At 37.9% G+C, this 19914-nt stretch overlaps 1 protein-coding gene across 1 annotated transcript in view; it reads right to left on the minus strand.

Moving 5' to 3' along the window:
* The window catches only part of AGBE (1,4-alpha-glucan-branching enzyme), a 153035-nt gene extending 141414 nt beyond the window's left edge, over window positions 1–11621 (minus strand). The window contains exons 1-2 of the mRNA XM_067139266.2: window positions 11395–11621; window positions 7281–7450 (exon numbers count right to left, since the gene is read on the minus strand). Of these exons, the coding sequence (XP_066995367.2) occupies window positions 7281–7450; window positions 11395–11507 (283 nt within the window). The 5' untranslated portion in view covers window positions 11508–11621. The remainder of the gene's footprint in view (window positions 1–7280; window positions 7451–11394) is intronic.
* Between the last annotated feature and the right edge of the window lie 8293 nt (window positions 11622–19914).

Consider the following 19914-nt stretch of genomic DNA (forward strand, 5'->3'; position numbering starts at 1 on the left):
TTCCTCACAATTAGAGAATTCCTCAAAGTACTTTGCAAGTAAGTCATGGTTGTCTTTATTATTAATGACCAGTTTCCCTGTTGAATCCTTGAAGTAATAGTTCAACACTTTGTAACCTTGTGTCTCCTCTTGAAGTACTTCGTAAATACATTTATGAAGGCAGTTCAGGTCTAGGAAACGTTATTCCAGTGAGGCTCAACTTGCTATTTGCTTTACGTCGCACCGACACAGATAGGTCTTATGGAGACGACAGGATGGGAAAGGCCTAGGAATGGGAAGGAAGCGGCTATGCCCTTAATTAAGGTACAGCCTCAGCATTTGCCTTGTGTGAAAATTGGAAACCATGGAAAACCATCTTCAGGGTTGGCGACAGTGGGATTCGAACCCACTATCTTCCAAATACTGGATACTGGCCACACTTAAGCAACTGCAGCTATCGAGCTCGGTGCCGATGAACCTGGGCTGTTTTATCGAATGCTACCAAATAAAACACTAGCGTCTAAATTAGATGAATCTGCAAAGCGTGACTTCACAGCTAGTTAGGGTTGGTTGGAAAGGTGGAAAACTCGCCATGGCATACGCCAGCTTTCAGTGACTGCTGAAAGTTTTTCAGGAGATAAAGTCGCTGCTGACAGTTTCATAAAAGAATTTCAGGACAGCATTTGCTCCAATAACTCAACGCCGATGAATCTTTTTTTTTTGCAAGTTGCTTTACGTCGCACCGATACAGATAGGTCTTATTGCATTGATGGGACAGGAAAGGGGCTAGGAGTGGGAAGGAAGCAGCCGTTGCCTTAATTAAGGTACAGCCCCAGCATTTGCCTGGTGTCAAAATGGGAAACCACGGAAAACCATCTTCAGGGCTGCCGACAGTGGGGTTCGAACCCACTATCTTCCGAATACTGGATACTGGCCACACTTAAGCAACTGCAGCTATCGAGCTCGGTGCCGATGAATCTGGGCTGTTTTATCGAATGCTACCAAATAAAACACTAGCGTCTAAATTAGATGAATCTGCAAAGCGTTATAAAAGAAGTAAGGATCGCATTACAATTATGGCATGCGCCAATGCATCTGGAGGACATAAATTTCCTCTCCTGTTAATAGGGGAATAAAAAAATCCCCGTGCTCTTAAAAATATGAATCCACTTGCCTTCGTGGTCTCTTACACATCCCAAAAGAATGCATGGATGGACAGTGGAACTTTCAAACACTGATTCCAAGGAGACTTCGTGCCAAGCGTAAAAAAAGGTTTTAACAAAACAAGGTTTGCCACTGAAGCCATTGTGTTCATCGACAATGCTCTGTCACATTCGGGAGTAGAAGAGCTGGTCAGTGGTGATATCCAAGTGAAATTTCTGCCACCTAATGTAGTGCAATCTTTGGTCCAGGGTGTATTGGAAAACATCAAGCGATTATACTGGAGGCAGCTGCTCAGCAAACTGATTGAAGAGGGGGAATATTGTGTAATTTCGATATGGAAATCAATAAATAGGCCTATGAAAGACATTATTTATATGAATGTATCCGCATTGGATCAAGTTAGTGAAATGACAAAAAGTCTTGGAAATATCTATGGCCTTCTATCTGTGCATCTAATACTGAGGTTTGTGAAGTTGTGGAATCTTCTGAGTTCCTTGACACATTTGCACGCATTCCCGGATGCTCGGGCATAGATGAGAACGACTTAATGACTGGTTGAAAAATAACTGTAATTCAGGCTAAGGTATATTGACAGATGAAGAAATTATTGCCTCTTATTCCTCGGCAGGTAATGACTAGAGTGATGGTGAATTCGAAAATGTTCACATATAATTTTAGTGCATAAAACAGAGTTGTAAATGTAAGAAAAGTGTTCTTGTATTTTTTTTGTACAATTGAAAAAAAGGTATTACAGTAAAACTTGTGTTAACAGATTATATAATATGTACTGTATTTGTTTTTTAGTTTTACAGTTTTTTCCGGATTATCCGGATTTTCGATATCCAGATCAGCTCCATTCCCACTTAATACGGATAAACGAGGTTCTTGTGTACTGTTATAATGGGAAGTTGACTCTTCGCTGTGTTGCTAAAAAGGCTACACTCAACTCAATATACTATCAAACTGAAGTCCTGACTCAAATTTACCGCACTCATATCCCGGTTATGTATGGTTGACTCAAACAAGGTGTGGGTGCATCAAGATAATGCGTCAAGCCATACTTCTGGTTCAACTCATTCTCAGAGAAAATGGAAAAACAAGAATACACACGGTGACATTCCAGTGAAATCACTTGATTCTCCCATGGACCTTTGTGCCATTGGAAAGCCTGTAGGGAAGAGTGGGAACAGATGGACATGGCTGTGCTTAGTTGAAGTCCTCTTCAGTGGAAATTGCAGTGCAAAGCTGTAGCTCATATGAAGGGATATACAGTGGATGCCGTTTACTGTAATCATGGATAATGTTATCAACCGTATTATATAATCACTTTTATGAAGTCCCATATGGATGAATACTGAGACATTGAAAATCTTTTGTTTATTGTGATCATGAATCTGGTTATCACATTTTTATTTTTTTTATTTTTTTTTGCTATTTGCTTTACGTCGCACTGACACAGACAGGTCTTATGGCGACAATGGGATAGGAAAGGCCTAGGAGTGGGAAGGAAGCGGCCGTGGCCTTAAATAAGGTACAGTCCCAGCATTTGCCTGGTGTGAAAATGGGAAACCATGGAAAACCATCTTCAGGGCTGCAGACAGTGGGGTTCGAACACACTATCTCCCGGATGCAAGCTCACAGCTGCGCGATCCTAACCGCACGGCCAACTCGCCCGGTTGTTATCACATTTGTTTTCAAGGATTTCGTTCTCAAGTGTGTGAGGAGAATGCATGAAAAGAAAATGCCCTCAACCTTTAAAAACCAGTTTTTACACTGCGCCTGTCTTCAAGAGCACTTTCATGTCTCATCTTTTGTGGCAGGTGTACGGTAGAAAACCCGTCAACGCAGGTGGTAACCCTCCCGCATACACTTTCTCTTTTGTTTCTTCCCGTATGGTCGTTTAGCCAAGGACCACTCACTCGAGTCTTACTAAAGCTTTTGCACTGTGAAGTTCTTAGTGTTGTAGTGCAGTGATGGCTAGTGTGAAAAGCAAACATAAAGAGAAACTTTCAATTAAGTTATAGAACGTTATGACAAATTGTCTAAAATGAATCAACACAGTGCTGCTGTGGAGTTATGAATTTTGGAACCTCTTCTGTGCAAGCTATTGAAAAATTGAGACAATATTCTTAATTCAGCAAAAGAAAACGTGAACTTCAACTGTAAGTGAAATCTTTGTGGAAAAGACGGTCAAGTTGAATCAGCTCTAAAACTTTAGTTCTCAAATGTTCGTGAGAAATATGCTCGTGTTGACAGTCCTCTGATGCGGCAAAAGGCCGAAGAACTAGCAAAAAAATTGGGATAAAATAATTTCGTGGCAACGGAAGGATGGTTTCACCGTTTGAAGGAACGAGAAAATATAGTGTACAAACGAATGCATGGCGAGCAGAATGACGCTGATTCTGTCACTGCTGAGAGGTACATAGAAGAGGAGTGGCCTAATATTTCTTCCGAGTGTGTGTATGATGCCGATGAGACTGCACTGTATTATCGTGCCTTGCCTGAACACACTTTTTCAGAAATGAAAGTGCTAAAGGCTGTAAAACCTCCAAGGAACGAGTAACAGTTTTATGTTGTGCGAGTGTGTCTGGTGAAAAAAACTGTTAGTGATTGGGAAAAGTAAGAACCGACGTTGCTTTAAAGGCATGAATAAGTTTCCAGTGGACTATCATTCCAACTCTAATGCTTGGATGACTGCCCTGATATTTAAAGAATGACTACTGAAGTAGGATAATACGCTGGACCGTAAAATAGTTTTGCTGGTTGACAACTGTGCAACACACATTGTGAATTGTGCATTCAAGAACACCAATGTGGTTTTATTACCGGCTAATATGACTTCATTAAATCAATCATGCGATCAAGGAATCATTCGCACCATGAAAGCGTATTATCACCATAAAATGCATACATGAATCTTAGAAAACGTAGAAGACTCGCATAAAACTAATGTCAATGCCCTTGCCAAAACAACTAGCCTCCTCGATGCCCTGCATTTTCTAGCCATGTCGTGGTATAATGTCTCAGCATATACAACGAGGAACTGTTTCCGGCATGGGGGATTTTTAAGAGAGTTACCAGAAGTAGAAGAGAATGTTGAACTTTGCCCAGCAGGCTTAACGGAAGATGAATTTTAGGAATGGATGAAGACTGATGAGAGCATCATTACTCATGTGAAACAGACAGAAGACGACATACGTGAGGCAGTTACTTCCGCAAAATTAGATATGAGAGGTGAAGAATACGGAGCAGAAGATAGCAATTCTGATGATGTGGTGTTGCCGAAACTTCCTGAACACCAACAAATGCTGATAATACAGATGTTGATTCCCATGGGGAATCTGTAATATTTGTTCCGAATGAGTAAATTTATAATACCAATATAAATGGTCCGTTATTGGACATTATAAATTTTCCAGCCAACTCATTCCTGGTTGCCAGCGTTTCGCCCTCGTGTGCTAGGCTGGGCTCATCAGTTGGTACCTAGCACACCTACCAAGACGCATGGCTAGTGCTTACCGTGGAGGCCACTGTCTAGGCCAATTGTAGCCACCGCCAGTGCCAATGCACTATGAGACACTCTGTCTCACTACTAAAAATTGATGCCTGCTAGGCCATCAGATAATACAGATGTTGATTCCGATGGGGAATCTGTAATATTTGTTCCGAATGAGTAAATTTATAATACCAATATAAATGGTCCGTTATTGGACATTATAAATTTTCCAGCCAACTCATTCCTGGTTGCCAGCGTTTCGCCCTCGTGTGCTAGGCTGGGCTCATCAGTTGGTACCTAGCACACCTACCAAGACGCATGGCTAGTGCATACCGTGGAGGCCACTGTCTAGGCCAATTGTAGCCACCGCCAGTGCCAATGCACTATGAGACACTCTGTCTCACTACTAAAAATTGATGCCTGCTAGGCCATCAGATAATACAGATGTTGATTCCCATGGGGAATCTGTAATATTTGTTCCGAATGAGTAAATTTATAATACCAATATAAATGGTCCGTTATTGGACATTATAAATTTTCCAGCCAACTCATTCCTGGTTGCCAGCGTTTAGCACAACGGACCATTTATATTGGTATTATAAATTTACTCATTCGGAACAAATATTACAGATTCCCCATGGGAATCAACATCTGTATTATCTGATGGCATAGCAGGCATCAATTTTTAGTAGTGAGACAGAGTGTCTCATAGTGCATTGGCACTGGCGGTGGCTACAATTGGCCTAGACAGTGGCCTCCACGGTATGCACTAGCCATGCGTCTTGGTAGGTGTGCTAGGTACCAACTGATGAGCCCAGCCTAGCACACGAGGGCGAAACGCTGGCAACCAGGAATGAGTTGGCTGGAAAATTTATAATGTCCAATAACGGACCATTTATATTGGTATTATAAATTTACTCATTCGGAACAAATATTACAGATTCCCCATGGGAATCAACATCTGTATTATCTGATGGCCTAGCAGGCATCAATTTTTAGTAGTGAGACAGAGTGTCTCATAGTGCATTGGCACTGGCGGTGGCTACAATTGGCCTAGACAGTGGCCTCCACGGTATGCACTAGCCATGCGTCTTGGTAGGTGTGCTAGGTACCAACTGATGAGCCCAGCCTAGCACACGAGGGCGAAACGCTGGCAACCAGGAATGAGTTGGCTGGAAAATTTATAATGTCCAATAACGGACCATTTATATTGGTATTATAAATTTACTCATTCGGAACAAATATTACAGATTCCCCATGGGAATCAACATCTGTATTATCTGATGGCCTAGCAGGCATCAATTTTTAGTAGTGAGACAGAGTGTCTCATAGTGCATTGGCACTGGCGGTGGCTACAATTGGCCTAGACAGTGGCCTCCACGGTATGCACTAGCCATGCGTCTTGGTAGGTGTGCTAGGTACCAACTGATGAGCCCAGCCTAGCACACGAGGGCGAAACGCTGGCAACCAGGAATGAGTTGGCTGGAAAATTTATAATGTCCAATAACGGACCATTTATATTGGTATAACAAATGCTGAAATGCGACAGGCGCTAGGTGTCTTGCGACGAGGTGTTCAGCCTAGGTCAGTGGACTTCCAAAAACATTATGAATATGAAAGATTCATTAATGGACTTTTGAGAGACAACCAGAGGAAAACAACAATTAGAAACTATTTTAAATAGCTGAAAACAGTTGTATTGCAGTGCAGTGTACCGGCATCTGTTTCATTGTAGTGCATGTAGGTTATGAATAAATTCAATAGGCTACCTATGAATTTTTTTATTTTTCAGCAACCGTTCTCAATCGGTTCATGTTATCAAATTATCTGCGTCCCAGAGTGATAATAATAATAAGCGGCGTCCACTGTATATATAATAGCGTATGATAGGTGTATGACCCAAGTGCAATTCATTACCAGAGCTTGAAAATAACCTCGATAGTAACATCCTACTACATGCCCTAGTGATAAAATTACTTCCATGACGTATTCATCAAGGCAAATAAAGAAAAACAGAAGCATTTCATTTAAAACACCTTTTCAACAGTTGAACATTTTCTATATCAGAGCGATTCAAAAGGTTATGCAGAAACTGAAGTAGCCCAGTGAAGTTAGACACTGGACAATGAAGGTTGTTTACCAAAGCTGTTCAAAACTGTTGACCACCATATTAAATGCAGGAATTACATCGAGTTTATAACTTCACAGTGTACAAAACCATCAATTCATTGTTTTTATCAAATCTGCATTGCTTTGGGATGTAGAGCATTTTGTAAAAGTAAATAAAATAAATCATCAATGTCATTCCTGACATTTTGGGGCTTGCCCTGGTGCAGGATTTCAGCCTATACTACAAATTCCTGTTTGAAAGTTGTATTTTGACCCCTCTATGGGCTACTTCAGTTTCTGCACAAGCTTATCAATCACCCAATGTAAGGAACTTCTAATAACTTCCATACCTTCACTAAAAATTAACACATGAGAATTTTCTAGTATAAACTACAATTTGTGAACAATCAAACATAAACATGCGGACTACATTCTCAAAACAATGGCATGCATGCAAGCCATAGCCTACATAGTAGTGGCATATTTAAACAATACCAGTATGCAAAAGGTGTATTCTTCAAATTCCACTTACTGAAATCTCCAGCAAGATACAACTGTACCGCACCAGGAGCCCATTCTCGACAAGTCACAGAATTATCAGAATTAACGTGGATACCATAATCTTTGTAACTTCTTGTGAAACTATCAAGGCCACCCTCAATTTCTCCAACTTTTTCTAAATAGTCCCTGAAACAGGCATATCTGAAACAAAAGGAGATACATCTGATATGGTGGTGTGAGTATCTATCCTCTATGTAATAAGACCCTTCAGTTTCCAATTCAGGCAAAAAACAACAACAGAGATATGATGTCTCTTCAGTATCTCCTCTAGAACAAGTGGTCTCAGTCAATTACTAGTAGAAAATATGCAGTAGAATTCAAATGTCTTAAATATAAATTTATGAACAATTACTGTTTTCTTTTTACAATCTTGCTTTATGTCACACCAACACGTCTTGTGGCAACAATGGGATAGGACAGGGCTAGGAGTAGGAAGGAAACGGCCATGGCCTTAAACAAGATACAGCCCCAGTATTTGCCTGGTGTGAAAATAGGGCTGCCAACAGCGGGGTTTGAACCCACTATCTCCTTAGTGCAAGCTTGCAGCAGCGTGACCCTGACTGCACAATCAACTCTTTCAGTAATGAATGATTATAATTATTCTCATGTTCCTCTGGCATTCCTATACAACAAAATGTTATAAACCAAGTGGCCAAAAGTCACGGGAAGACACTGAATGTGATGTTAATAGCTAGCTGCTGCTCCGCGAGTCCTCAAAACGGCAGCCATACGGCAAGGCATCGACTCTACAAGGTGTTGGAATCATTTTGGATGGATCTTGACCAATGCATCTTGCACTGCTACCCACAATTGGTCTTGTGCATTTGGTGCGGGTTTCATGGAGCATACACCAGCATCAACAACATCCCATAAATGCTTGACTGGATTAAGATTGGGGAATCTGGAGGGCCCATCCATGGTCGTAACTACACTGGAGTGCTCTTCCAACCACATGCATGCCACCACAGAGTGGTGACCTGGCGCATTGTCATGCTGAAACATGGCATGCCCATCGGGGTACTCTAGGGCCAGAAAGGGATGCAGACGGTCTGAAAGAATGTCCACATAACGTGCACCTGTCAGCACTCCCTGCAGCCAGACAATAGGGCCTAATTGAGACCATGAGAACGCCACCCAGACCAGAACTGAGCCACCTCCTGCCTGAACACAACCTTCTTGACACATAGGATCCATAGCTTCATGGGGCATACGTCGCACTCTCACGCGCCCATCAGCTCGATACAACTGGAACAGGGATTCATCGGAACATACCACAAGCTGCCACTGTTCCATGGTCCACTCCCGATGTTTGCGGGCCCATGCACGTCATTGAGCTCTGTGTAGAGGTGTCAGCAAAGGGACACGAGTGGGTCATCAGCTGGTGAAGCCTATGCGGTGCAGTTGCCTCCTTACAGTCCTGGTAGAAGTAGATTCCTGACTCCCCAACATTCAACAGGGCGGTGATCTGACATACGTTAGCCCGTCGAGCACCCAGTATGGTTCTGTGGAGGCGACGTGATGTCCGTTCCTTAAACACCTGCGGTCTTCCCGCGCGGCAGTTCATGCGGGTGGTAACATTCTGTCCGCGATATTGAAGATTCACCCTCGACACTGTTGGCCTTGCAAACCCGAATTCGCATGTCATCTCCACAATGCTACAACCCATGCACCGTGCGCCAATGATCATCCCACGTTCAAAGTCAGTTAACTCGCGTGTTGCCATCTTCACGACACTGGTGTCTGTGACAGACTGCTCAGCTATGCCGCAGCTAGCAGCAACGCTCAGGTGTCATACACTGCACAATTTCTAATGGGACATCCCTTCCTGCGACCTTGGCCACTCAGTGTATATTTGTGTTTAAATTTTTTTTTGCTAGGGGCTTTACGTCGCACCGACACAGATGGCTCTTATGGCGACGATGGGATAGGAAAGGCCTAGGAGTTGGAAGGAAGCGGCCGTGGCCTTAATTAAGGTACAGCCCCAGCATTTGCCTGGTGTGAAAATGGGAAACCACGGAAAACCATTTTCAGGGCTGCCGATAGTGGGATTTGAACCTACTATCTCCCGGATGCAAGCTCACAGCCGCGCGCCTCTACACGCATGGCCAACTCGCCCAGTATTTGTGTTTAATTTTAATATTATGTCTAATTCAAAATAAAAATATAATATTAGAACTGCCAAGTTTTCATAAATGATGTTTAAGGATGATACAACACTGCCTGGGTGTAAGAGAAAAGTACAGTCTGCGAAACTTTCAGTGATACTTCGTTTTACGGGGGTGAGGAGTAAGGAGGGAGCTACCCCAGTTCTAGTAATACTGCCAACTGAATGGAAATGAAATCTGAATTGAATCAATAGTATGATCGATTGATATGAATTTTCTAAACCTTTATTATCTTAAGCCAACAACTGTGTCACACACACTTTATATAACATTTCTCGAAGCAAATCTTGCTCCTAGCATGAATTCTATATTTTGGCTTTGTTGTGTAAACAACAGTACTAGTACATAAAGTGTATGCCAGATGTCTCACAGTGTTGCATAATCGATTCATAGTTTGTGTGTCAAAGGTTGCCAATACGAATCTCAAAGATATCAGAGGTCTACCGATTCAGCACTAGGGAGCCGAGTATCACTAAAAGATTTACATACTGTAGCGTACGTTTGTGATGGCGCTGGAAACAGAACTGTAGTAATTGTGAAGCTAAGGAAAGGTTCAAGCTCTTCGCTGTTTGAGGGTATGTTCCTTGAATAGTCTTCTTGGTAGCAGACTTAAAGAGTTTTGGTAACTGGGGAAATCTGCTGAAAAGGCCTAAACCCAGAACTCAATGGCAGATGGATTGAAACACTCCCATGGCTACAAAAAAAGGCTTGCAAGGTGGATGTGGAGACACTTTGTATAACATCTGTCATTAATTGTAGATTAATTAAGCAAGAGCAGCTAGGCTTTGCTACCGTGGGACAACAAAGTGGAAGTGATTAAACGTTTCAATCAATAAATTATCTTAAGAAGTTTGCACATATCATGCAATTAAACTCAAAGAAACTAAAAATTACCAGCTTCTTAACCAAGTTGTGAAGGATTTACCATATTTGTAGTGCCATTATTGATGTGTATTTTCATTTTTTGAAACGTTTTCTCTATGAAAAAGTGTGGTGTATCGTTTAAGGGTCTGTTATTGTTTCATCATATTCTACTGTCAATGAAACTCGAGGAACCACTGAAAAAGTAGAGATTGTGTTGAATTCAACATTTGGGCAAGTAAATTGAGCAATCTTTTTACATTCAAATTTGTAGTAAATTAAGGTTTACCCCCAGACCCTACATGTTCAAATTAACGAAGTTCTACTGTATTAATAATCCAACGGTTTCCAAATATGACAACCAAACTGAAAAGTCCTATGAAAAGGAGCAAACATTTGTGTTAGACATTTTATTAATCCTACCATCTATTTCTAGAGAAATATACTGTAGTGTTTACAGAGCACTATGCCTTCTGGTATGGCCTAGAGCAAGTTTTGTCTCTTTCACCGACCTGTCTCAGTCTCATCCTTGGCATTGAAAACATGAAAGTGACTGAGGTATGAGCAATGCTAGCAACACCTTCCCTTACATACAGCAATTTTAAACCGCTCTTCACAACTTCTTCCCCAAATTTTCTATTGAAAAGTTAGAGGCGTAGAATTACAGTAACTATTTTGAACGGCTTAACAACAGATGCCTAACCTTAAAAATTACCATAATACACTTGACAAGTTTGATATCGTACCTTATATGTGGAAGAAATATTTACTTAATCGTGAAAAAAAAAAAAAAAAAAAAAAAAAAAAAACTTTCACATTATACCTACAATACATCTAAAACACACTGACAACCAGCGAAACATATTAGAACTTGATCTCTCGACCATAGAATAGTGATTAATTTTCGCTATAATTCATATACTTCGTTAGAAAAGTATTTAAGACAACAATATGATTAAGGATAAGAGGTGCCGACCATACACAAGGCCGGTAACTCGGTACACCCAACATAATAACAATATTTCTACGAGTTAGTGTTGAAAACAAATATAAACTTACCGCCTTCTAAGTTCTCTTTCGTATGGTCTCAGATACGGATCCCGTTCAAGGAGTGCTCCTATTTCGGGAACCTCTACTTCCATAGGATCCAATGATGACAGTTTGCCACCCATCTTCACGTCCACTACCGAAGACACTTAGGGGTCATTTGAAGATTAAAGCACGTGCGAGACGTTTTTATTATCATATTCCAAACTTGTTTAACACCAAAGATAGCACTACAAAGAGATGGTACATTTTTAGTTATCTGAACAACCAGTTCATATATTCTCTAAGCCGACTCTCTTGATAAAGCAGTGCAGCCAACTGTAGCCCGTAGTGATGATAAATCGATTTAGTTAAGGATCACATCTCATATTTGCTCTTTACAATAATAATTATTATTATAATATTAACTTCCATATCAGACATTTGGAAATGTAATTTAATTTAGAACGCATTCAATTATATTTCCTTAGCAATGAGTTAAACCAAAACTGATCCACTCATTTCATTATTTTAGAAAAAAAGTGTAGAAATAAAATAATGAATAAACCTGTTTCTATCTGTAATGTTTAAATAACACGTAATAATAATAATAATAATAATAATAATAATAATAATAATAATAATAATAATAATAATAATAATAATAATAATAATAATACATCATAAATCATACATGTTCATTATAGACTGTTATCCCCTCTCAACGTTCAGTTTGCAAGCCTCTGTGAACTTACTAACCGCCGCCACAATCCTCTGTTTGTAACTAGTCCTGAGGCCTCGTTTAGTTCTATACCGGTACCTCTTAACTTTAAATCGTTGGACACTGAGTCTAATCATCATCGTCTTGGTCTCTCTCTAACCATCTTACCCACCACAACAGTGACCATTATATTCCTAGGTAACCTATCCTCCTCCATTCGCCCACCACCAAAGCCGGTTTATGCGTACAGCTTCATCCATCGAGTTCATTCCTAACTCAACCTTTATCTCCTCATTTCGAGTACCCTCTTGCCATTGCTTCCACCTGTTTGTACCAGCAATCATTCTCGCCAATTCCATGTCTGTTACTTCTAACTTACGAATAAGATATCCTGAGTCCACCCAGCTTTCACTCCTATAAAGCAAAATTGGGTCTGAAAACAGACCGATGTAAATATGACTTCTTTCTTACAGATTACTGTTGATCGCAACTGCGAGCTCACTTTATAGCTTTATTGCATCTTGAATCAATCTCACTTACTATAATACCATCCTGGGAGGACACAAATCCCAAGTACGGTACTTGAAATTCCTACCTGTTAAAGTTTTGTATTCCCGATTTGACATTCAGTTCTCTTGGATTTCTTACCTATTGACGCCAATTTATTCTTAGAAAGGCTAATTTTCATACCATACGCATTGCACCTATTTTCAAGTTCCAGTATATTAGACTGCAGGCTTTCGGCATAATCTGCCATTAAGACCAGGTCGTCAGCATTGGCCAGACTGCTTACTGCATTTCCACCTAACTGAATCCCTCCCTGCCACTTAATACCTTTCAGCAAATGCCCCATGTAGACTACGGACAATAATGATTGCAGGCTTGTCTAACCTTGAACTCATTCTACTGCCAATTCTAACTGCAGCCCGATTGTCAACATAAATGCCTTTGATCGATTTTTAATAATCTACCCTTATTCCATAATTCCGGCGAACACCTTTTCCCTCAGCACTGTGCCACATCCTTCTCTAGATCTACGAAACATAAACATAACTGTCTGTTCTTCTCATAGCATTTTTAATTTACCTGGCGCATACTGAAAATCTGATCCTGACAGCCCCTCTGTGGTCTGAAACCACACTGGTTTTCATAGAACTTCCTCTCAACCACTGATCGTACCCTCCCTTCTAGGATGCCAGTGAACAATTTGCCTGGTATACAGATTAATGAGATACCTCGATAGCGATCCTGTTCCTTTGCTTAGTGATAGGTGCAATTACTGCTTTTGTCCAATCTGAAGGTACCTCACTAACACTCAATGGCAATCTCATTACTCTATGAAGCCATTTTATCCCCGCCTTCCCACTGTACTTCACCATTTCAGGTCTAATTTCATCTATTCCTGCTACTTTATGACAATGGAGTTCATATACCAACCTTACCACTTCATCAAGTGTAATTTCACCAACATCATTGTCCTCCTCCCCATGAGCTCGGTTGTTTGTGACATCACATGGAAAATACATTTTTACATTGAAAAGATTTTCAAAATATTCCCTCCACCTCTCCAGTGATTCTCTTGGACCTATTATGAGTTCACCTGATTTACCGAAAATAATATTCATATATTTTTCTCTCCCTTCCTAAGATTCTTTATTACTTTCCAGAAAGGTTTCCCTGCTGCTTGACCTAGCCTTTCCAGGTTGTTACCAAAATCTTCCCAAGACTTCTTGTTGGATTCAACAACTAGTATTTGTTTCAGTTTGTTTCTTTTCTCTTTTCACTCTGCGTTAGTCCTTGTTTGGAGCAATTTCTGATACGCCTTCTTTTTACGTTTACAAGCTCCTCTCACTTTATCATTCCACCAAGATGTTCGCCTTTTCCCATCCTTACACACAGTTGTTTCTAGACAATCCCTTGCTGTTTCTACTACAGCATCTCTGTATGCCACCCATTCCCTAGGTATTCTGTCATAACCTTCTCTAGATCTACGAAACATAAACATAACTGTCTGTTCTTCTCGTAGCATTTTTCATTTACCTGGCGCATATTGAAAATGTGATCCTGACAGCCCCTCCGTGGTCTGAAATCACACAGTGTTTGGAACTTTACACTACTCATATCCATGTACTTCCATCTAATTTCCTCGTTCTGGATATTTTCTATCCTTATCCTTCTACAGACGGATTTCACCTTCTCTGTCCTAGGCCTAGAGATACTTAGTTCACTGCATAACAGATAGTGGTGTGTATCATCAAAATCATCCTGGAATACCCTCACAATCCTGACAGATTTCCTGATTCATGGTCGGTTATGGTATAATCTTTTATGGATCTGGTGCCTCTACCCTCCCATTTTTAGCGGCGAATGGCCCTACGCTTGAAGGATGCATCTGTAATAGCTAATCCCATTTTTAAAATGCCATTTGTTCGGGGCGTCGACCCCGAAAGTCCTAGAGTGGTATATTCGCCCATTCAGAGCAGTTGACCCATTTCGACAAAACCACTTTGGCCCATTTCGACAAAACCACCTTTCAAGCAAAAATCAATAACATTAACATAGCGATATTTTGCTTATATTGTAAATAATTTATGCATTTTCAGGCAAAAATCAATAACATTAAAATAGCACGCGCCAAGGGAAAAAAGGAAAAATATATAAATGTTAAACTTAGTAATTTTTTGCAAAACCTCATGGGGATTATTTAGCTTCTACTTTTCTACCCCTGCGGGCACGACACGGAAAAATATAAAATTGTTGGTAACGCATATAATTTTATTTTTTAATCAAGTAAAGTTTTACGGAGAAAAATAAAAAAAATAAAAAAGGAGAAATTAATCAATAATACAGGCCCTACCTTCGGAAAGCCGAAATAAAAAAATTATAGTTATATAAAAGTAAATTATTATTATTATTATTATTATTATTATTATTATTATTATTATTATTATTATTATTATTATTATTATTATTATTATTACTATAATATCTAAACAATTTATTTTAAAAGTCATAACAAACAGTAATTAGCAGAATAAATTTTTCAACTTTTTATTCATTTATAATTAAAATTTTTCTGTTACTATACCATGTTTAATATCATAGGTTAAATCCTTTTTGCCATGCATAGTTATATAAGCAAGTGTGTTATCATGAATATTAGCATTAAATGTTCCACAGAGTTTCATAGTGGTTTTCTGAGCTGTGACAACATTTCTTCTTCTACCCATACTGATGACACAAATAGGATAATGATTAATGAACTCCCGAGGATTAAAAGGAATATCTGCTTTTCAATGAGTTATACTTTTAAATTCTCTAAAAGAATTATAGGCTTTGAGATAAGTATTAGGAAGATTTATATTCCACATTTCTTCTGGAAATATCTCGTTTCTTCCATTTATCACGTAAATATTTTGAAGTTGAACGTGGTCAAACTTAGGAGAACCTCGATCTGGATTACCTTTCCTAATAGTTTGAAACACAACAAAAATAAAATACGGCATATCAAACTGAACTGAACTGTAGTAGTTTGTGATATCTATTTCGAAATTATTTTTTCCACTAATAGCAGAAATTTCTTGAGTTTGTAAGTCATAGAATTTTATAAGTATTATAGGTTCTTCTTGTATTTTTGCTCTTAACTGTATATCAGTATTAGGCTCGTATATAACTGTCATTCTTATTTCCATTTAACTTACAGTAACTTTTTCTTCTTTAGGTCGAGTTCCAGCGACATCTTCTCCTGCTCCATTTTTAATGAACCATCTATATAAAGCATCTTTTGCGTTTTCGTTCCAAGTAAAATTTATGTTTAAATCGCCTTCCCACATTATTTCGTTGAATGTATGTATGTTGGGTATTCAGCCCGAAGGCTGGTTGGATCCTCAACAGGTTCATCATTAGCTGTCATAGAGGGCATAGGTGTCACTGAAGAGAAGTACTAGGGAAATGAGGAGTGAGGTAGTTTCCCGTTGCTTACCTCACTGAGCCAGAAGTTGCTATTGCACATCAGTCTGCCAGACCCACCGAAATGCATGCACCAACGGATCCTATGAGCGACATTTTCACACCATTCATAGCAGGGATTGGCTGATTAAGGAATGGCATTACTAGCATCGCTCATACCTCAGACACTTTCATATTGTCAAATCCATGTATAAGACTGAGACAGGCCAATGAAAGTAACAATTTTATTCTAGCCTATACCAGAAGATACAGTGCACTGTAAACACTACATGTTGCCAGCAAAGGCCCATTATTTCGTTATAATCTTAAAAAAACCACCTGAAAGCCTTGATCGGTATAAGACCTCATTTGATTTTTTCTGCGGTTTATTATTATTAATAAAATTGCCTTCGTAAATTAGATTATCACTTTGAGTGGAAGTTAGCCGATAACGAACTGTTGAAGAAATATTTGAATGATCAATTCGACAGATGGTATATCCTCGCCTTTCTATAGTTACTATTTGCCATAATTGAGTAGTAAAATTGTCAATTAGTTTCACATTTTCCTTCATATTCAGTATAATCAGTTCCATCAGCGTGAGTTGCATCGAATGTAAGATACAAATATGCCTTGTTATCGATCCAAACATCTCCAACTTTAATATATATTTCTACACCCTTGTTAGGTAAATTTAAATTATTTTTAGTTTTTTCATTGACAGGAAATGACTGCCACAGGTTCTACTTTACCCATTTATTACAAATAAAAAGAAATAAATGATTTCATTTCCAAAATCACTGTTATATTTGCACCATTAAAATCGATTAATTCATCCTGTTCATTGGTTATAGTTATTTTTATGTTTTTGGATTATATCGAAAACTGAACAAAATATTGGGTATTTTGATTCATAAATTATTGGTGTACCAAATATTAAATCAGGCTTAAAAGAAGCAATGATATTTGTTTCGCGGTGTAAATGTTCAGAATCGTTTATAAACATACCATCAGCATAGTTAAAAATGGATTTTAGTCATTTCGAAAGGAATTATTTTTGGTAAGTTGAGAGCAATTTGGTTCTACAATTTGGTCATTAAAATACAAAACTGAACCAATACTTTTTCCTTTATCAAAATATATTTAGTTTATTTTGTTCAATACTTATCTTAGGTTTTTCACTTTGAATAGTTTTTTTTTTGTAAATTTTCTACATTATATTGACCCGATAGAATAAGCATTTCAGTTTTCTTACTTGATACTTCTTCATAATGAAGTATAACATATTTTGTTGTAATATTTGGTGTTAGGAAAGTTGAATAAAATCCTATTAATCCAACTTCTTCAAATTCTTCTCGCAGTGGAACTTTTAATCTCTTTTCTAAAACTGATGATGTACCAGTTAATACAAAACTTATTTTTATTTATAAATATATAAATGGATAAAAAGAGCAAAAATAAAAAGTACATTGACATCCAAAAGTAATAATTCCAGAGAAAAAATAAAACATAGACATGGAGAACTTCTGCCAAATTTTATTTGTTGCGGAATCATTGGCCCTAGTGGCTGAGACAAAACAACTTTAATGATTGATAATTATATTTTAATACCAGTGTGGTTTAACTGGAGTAAAATAAATAAAATTTATATTTATTCTAAAAGTTTAGATCAACCAAAGTATCAACAGTTTTTGAAAGAATGTAAAAAGGAGGAAAAATTAGGAAAATCAGTTGTTCAATTTATTAGTGGTGATGTAAGCATAATTTCCTTAGATGAATGTTAAGACAATTCAATCGTAATTTTTGTTGTTTTTATATTGGTAAACCAAGATATTGTTCGTGAATATATTACTCGGGGAAGACATTAAGGCATTGATTGTTTTTAATTAGCTCAAACATATTAGAAAATACCAAAACAGTTCGTTAGAGACAACCTGAACTTTATAAACATATTCAGACAAGATGATACTAATTTAAATAATATTTATAAAGAATTTGTGGGTGGAGATATGAAGATTGAAGATTTTAACGCTGTGCCTGTTTGTTAGGTCATCAGACCAGAGGCTGGTTGGATCCTCAAATAGCACCACCAAAGGTTATGCGGTTATAAGGAAACCCCTAAAACCAATGGCAGCACCAAAATGAGGCGTACTAGGAAAGATGAGGAGTGAGGTAGTTTGCCTTTGCTTTCCTCACTGGGTCAGAAAGTACTATTGCAGCACGTCTGAACCTATGAGCAGCAACTTTCATAACACTCAGATGCACTAGTCATGCTCTGAATGTCATTACTCACCACTACCCATACCGCAGCAGCTTCCATATTGTCACAGCCATGGATGTTGACTGGGACTTCGGTGGAAGCTACACTTTACTCTGGCCTGTGCCAAGAGATGGATGCAAAAGTACTGTATCCATCAAGAAATGACAGCAGGCATATTTTAACGCTAATTTTAGCAAATGTTGGAATAAATCATTTGGTTTTTCTCTATTGATATGAATCGCATATCTAATTATGGCTGATACAGAGATAAAATTAAAACATTTCTACAAATATAAAAACGTTAACATAAACATAAACGTTAACATAAACATAAACATTAACATAAACATAAGCGTTAACATAAACATAAACGTTAACATAAAATCATAAACGTTAACATAAATATATTTTTTGTTAAAAAGTAATGTTTGCTCATTATGATGCTGAGGGTGTTAAGAAAGCGAAACAAAATAATAAGAAATTTGTAGAAATGAATGAAGATTTTCGAAAATGGAAAAAAGCAACCTATAACAGAATATGGGAAATATAAAAAAGATCAACCTGTTGTTGAAGCTGTTAATGATTTAGGAAATAAGTTTGATAATATTGGTTAAACTGTTTTAAAGCTATAGAAGACAATAGTAGGAGGTTGAAAAACAAGTAATTCCTTAACAAAATGAGTATAAAGACGATTTTTCTTCTAGTTCTGAAGATTCCATTGTTATAGATGAATTGGATGTTAGTGATGAGGAAAAAAGCTTTAAATTCAGCAAGAAAAGTCAGAAAAAATTTAGAATCAGAACTTCAAAAAGAAATAACTGATTATTCAACTACACATTTAGGACCAACAATTTCAAATATTTACCTATAATGCGTGATCCTAAGTTTTGGTTAAGATATGATGGGAATTTCCATAATTATTTTATAGGTGATTCGAAAGATGAATTTCATAATGATGATATAATTAAAGGTAGTACATTTATAGATACAAAAGATTTAATTTATTTTTAACATCAAATGAATTACCAAACGTTGACCATTATACTAATGAAGACAAAACTACTTATGCAACAATTTCAAAAATGAGAAACGCAATGCATGAAAATAATTGTCCGAATAATCCAAAACGTGAAAGTAGTGTGGGTAGGAATAATAATGTGTTAATAAAGGAAATATGGCGCACAGGAAAAGCAAATAGAACACAAACATCTGCATCTGCATCACTTCTCGAAAATCTGGATTTGGCTTTGTTAAAAAACATTCAGAATTACCAATTGAATATGTTTGGATGAACGATGTTAGAGACTTAATAGAGAGATTAATGGTTATTTACGTTGAAGAAAATGCTGGAAATAATTCTTATCATAATGCAAAAGTTGGTATAAAGATGCTTACGAGTGAATTTAATGATTTTATTATTTATAATGCTAAAAGAATTCCATACCTAATTAGATTTTTAAATACCATTCCTAATACTTTCTGGAAGTCGGAAAAACGAGGCAAAGGATTACTTAATTGGCTGATTAATAAAATAGGCTAAATTAATATTGATTTAACACTACCTTGTTACAAATTTTGTGGTCCTGGTAATCTATTAGATAAACAATTAGCGGAAAGTTTTAAA

This window comes from Anabrus simplex, chromosome 2 (genome assembly GCF_040414725.1).
Source record: "Anabrus simplex isolate iqAnaSimp1 chromosome 2, ASM4041472v1, whole genome shotgun sequence".
Lineage (NCBI taxonomy): Eukaryota > Metazoa > Arthropoda > Insecta > Orthoptera > Tettigoniidae > Anabrus > Anabrus simplex.